Genomic DNA, 2,824 nt, shown 5'->3' with positions numbered 1-2,824 from the left:
AATTTATTGGTTAATTGTTGTTGAAAAAATTAATTCTATAATTTTTTTGTTTGTTTGTTTGTTGATATTTGTCATAATGAATTATCGATGTCCTCTTTATTATTGTTGTTGTTGTTATAATAATACTAATTATTATTATTATTATTATGACATGCTCTTTATACATATTCCTTTTTACGGTAAGCAAAGATATAGCTTTGACCATAGCATTGTTCATATTTGAAGCAAGAGAACAAGATCATTTTAGATGAATAAAATCAAGGCGATGAGTATTAGTTTGCAAATATGAAACATAATATGTTTCAAATGTACAAGTTTAGTAAAACGACGTCGTCATTTGTATTGAAAATAGTTATCTACACATAGACAAATTAACTCACATTTTCACTCAATTAATTACCATTTGTAACATTTTTGTCCATTAAAGATGATTAGTAGTTTAGTACTTTTCAATTTTTTTCAGTAACAGCTAAATAAGTACGTTGCATATGGTTAGTAACGGGGATATTTCTCAATAAGTAACAAATAATTGTTTAACGGCATTAATGCATTTAATAGGAAAAAATAAAAAAATTAATTACCTTTGCTTTAATTTCTTTAGTTTTATGACTACAGTTTAGTTGTCTACTGCTCCACTGTATTGTATTGAGTTCTCTTATTAAAAAAAAATATTTTAAATTGTAAATAAGATAATAGCTTACTTTTATTATATATTTAAAAATTATATTATCTTAAAACAAATTAAAAAATCATATAAAAACTATTATTATTAACTATTGTTTGAAATAAATAATAAATTTTCAATGGCACACAAAATTGGTTGACCAAAAATAAAGTAATATATGCACTAGTATTTTTTTTCTCAATAAATCATGAACAATAAATAATAAATAATTCATAAACAACGATCTTTTTACGTTATTGTTATATAAAATTCAAATCTCTCACTTTTTGATTTCTCCGCCAATCTTCTCTGTATATTCCTTCCTTCCTTACTGTGTTTCAAGTTCACAGAGCTCAGAACTGAAGCTTCTTCGCATACAATGAATTCAACTTCTTCTTCTTCATCTGTTTTTAATTTTCCAATTCAAATTTCCCAAACACTGAAACCCTAACCTCTCCAACACGTTGAATCCAATGGCCACTGCGGCGTTCAAATCCACCACAAAACGAACTCCTGTCGGAGCCGGAGCTTCAGCTTCTTCCGCCGAGGACACCGCCTCCTCCAACCGCAGCGGCGGCAGCTCCACGTCACTCCACCACCGCCGTTCAAGGAGCCTCAGCAGGTTCTCCCGTTCTCTCACTTCTCACGAGAACAACGATAGCAATAGCAGCAACAGTAACGGTAACGGTTACGATTTCTCTGCTCCGAGGAGAGGGAAGTTCGTCAACACCGTAAGAGGCTCTGGATTCCCGGAGATCAGCCTCGACGACCTCGCTATCGAATTCTTCGAGTCAGCGAACCGAGGCCGCTCCTCAGGTTCTGGAAGGTTCGATTCGGAGGCTACTCCTGCCGCGTCGCAGAGGAGAGGGAGGTCTGTATCGAGGAAAGGCTCCGGAGCTGGAGATGATCGGAGGATCAGTATCGGCGGTGGCGGCGGCGGGGGAAGAACGGTCGCCGATGCGAATAATCCGAGGAGGAGGAGATCGGTTTCGGTGGTTCGATACCAAATTAGCGATTCTGAGGTCAGAAGTAACTAATGCTTTGCCTATAATGTGTTCAATTTACATTTCCTAGGATTGAATTTGATTTCGATTTCAATTTTAATACGTGCGGTTATGCACTTCAAAGGAATGAATGTCTTTGAATTATGCATTGAGAGAAATTACAGGGAATATCTTGAGTTTAGCAAAGTGTGAGCTCTATTCTTATTTTGTATAACACGGTAAAAAACGTTTTCATGAAAGCAAAATATGATTTAGGACTTCAAATGTTGTTGCTTTATACTGTTTTGAGAGATATATGGTTCATTTTCATTTGGATATGCATGTTTGGTTTTTGTTTTCATTTCCCTTTTAGTTTTTTTTTTTTTTTTTTTGAATTTCGTGAAGGAAAGAGACTTAAAAAGTATATGGTTAATCATTGTTCGGTCAACCAACCTTGATATAACTATTAATAACATGTCACATTAGAAAAGTACTGAAAATATAAAACCATGTATGATTTTTTCTTGGCAGAGTGACCTGGATCATTCTCAGAAGTCTAGAAGTCGCGTGAGTATGAAAAATACTGATAATGGGAACAAGCTAATGAACAAATCAGTTGCTTCAGATCAAAGACCAAGTCTTAAGAAGTCTCTAAGCCAGAAGGATTTGAGACCGTTTGATGGCTACTCTGTAAGTACTACATTTATCGTATTCTCTTCTAATGTTAGTATTTGTTTCTTTATGTGAAACTTCAAATGTTTGTTATAAAGTTTTTCCAATTAGATCTTGTGATGCATCAGTTGAAACAATATGCTATGCTAGGAGATTTGAATGTTTTAACATTTACTATAGTTTGGATGCTGAGGTTGAGGGGGAAAACTAATGGTGTTGATAGAATTTTTAAAATGTCTAAGATAAAAGTAATAAAAGGAATAGTAAACTAATGTTATTCTCAATATCTCATTGCACATATTTTTGTAATTTAGCTAAATCTGTTAATCTTTCTATTGCTTTTCAGAGTCATTCTTCAGTTCTTACGGATGATGAAGGAGCAGGTGTTCACTTTAATAAGAATGGAAGTGAGAAACAAGTGGTTTATCCACAGAAGAAGGTTGATGAATTACAGTTGTTCAAAGCTGCCTCAGTTCAATAATATTCACTTCTAATATTCTTCCTG

General features: G+C 33.9%; 1 protein-coding gene across 3 annotated transcripts in view; it reads left to right on the top strand.

Annotated features, from left to right (window-relative positions):
* LOC107612896 overlaps positions 919-2,824 on the top strand; it is a 9,936-nt gene continuing 8,030 nt past the window's right edge. The window contains exons 1-3 of one of the 3 annotated variants that reach the window (XM_016314671.2): positions 919-1,686; positions 2,179-2,337; positions 2,666-2,758. In XM_016314671.2, the coding sequence (XP_016170157.1) occupies positions 1,138-1,686; positions 2,179-2,337; positions 2,666-2,758 (801 nt within the window). In that variant the 5' untranslated portion in view covers positions 919-1,137. The remainder of the gene's footprint in view (positions 1,687-2,178; positions 2,338-2,665; positions 2,759-2,824) is intronic. The other 2 variants (XR_002353168.1, XM_016314670.2) reach the window with 2 other exon arrangements.

Source organism: Arachis ipaensis, chromosome B08 (genome assembly GCF_000816755.2).
Source record: "Arachis ipaensis cultivar K30076 chromosome B08, Araip1.1, whole genome shotgun sequence".
NCBI classification, from domain to species: domain Eukaryota; kingdom Viridiplantae; phylum Streptophyta; class Magnoliopsida; order Fabales; family Fabaceae; genus Arachis; species Arachis ipaensis.
This window is presented reverse-complemented; position numbering and strand designations above follow the sequence as displayed.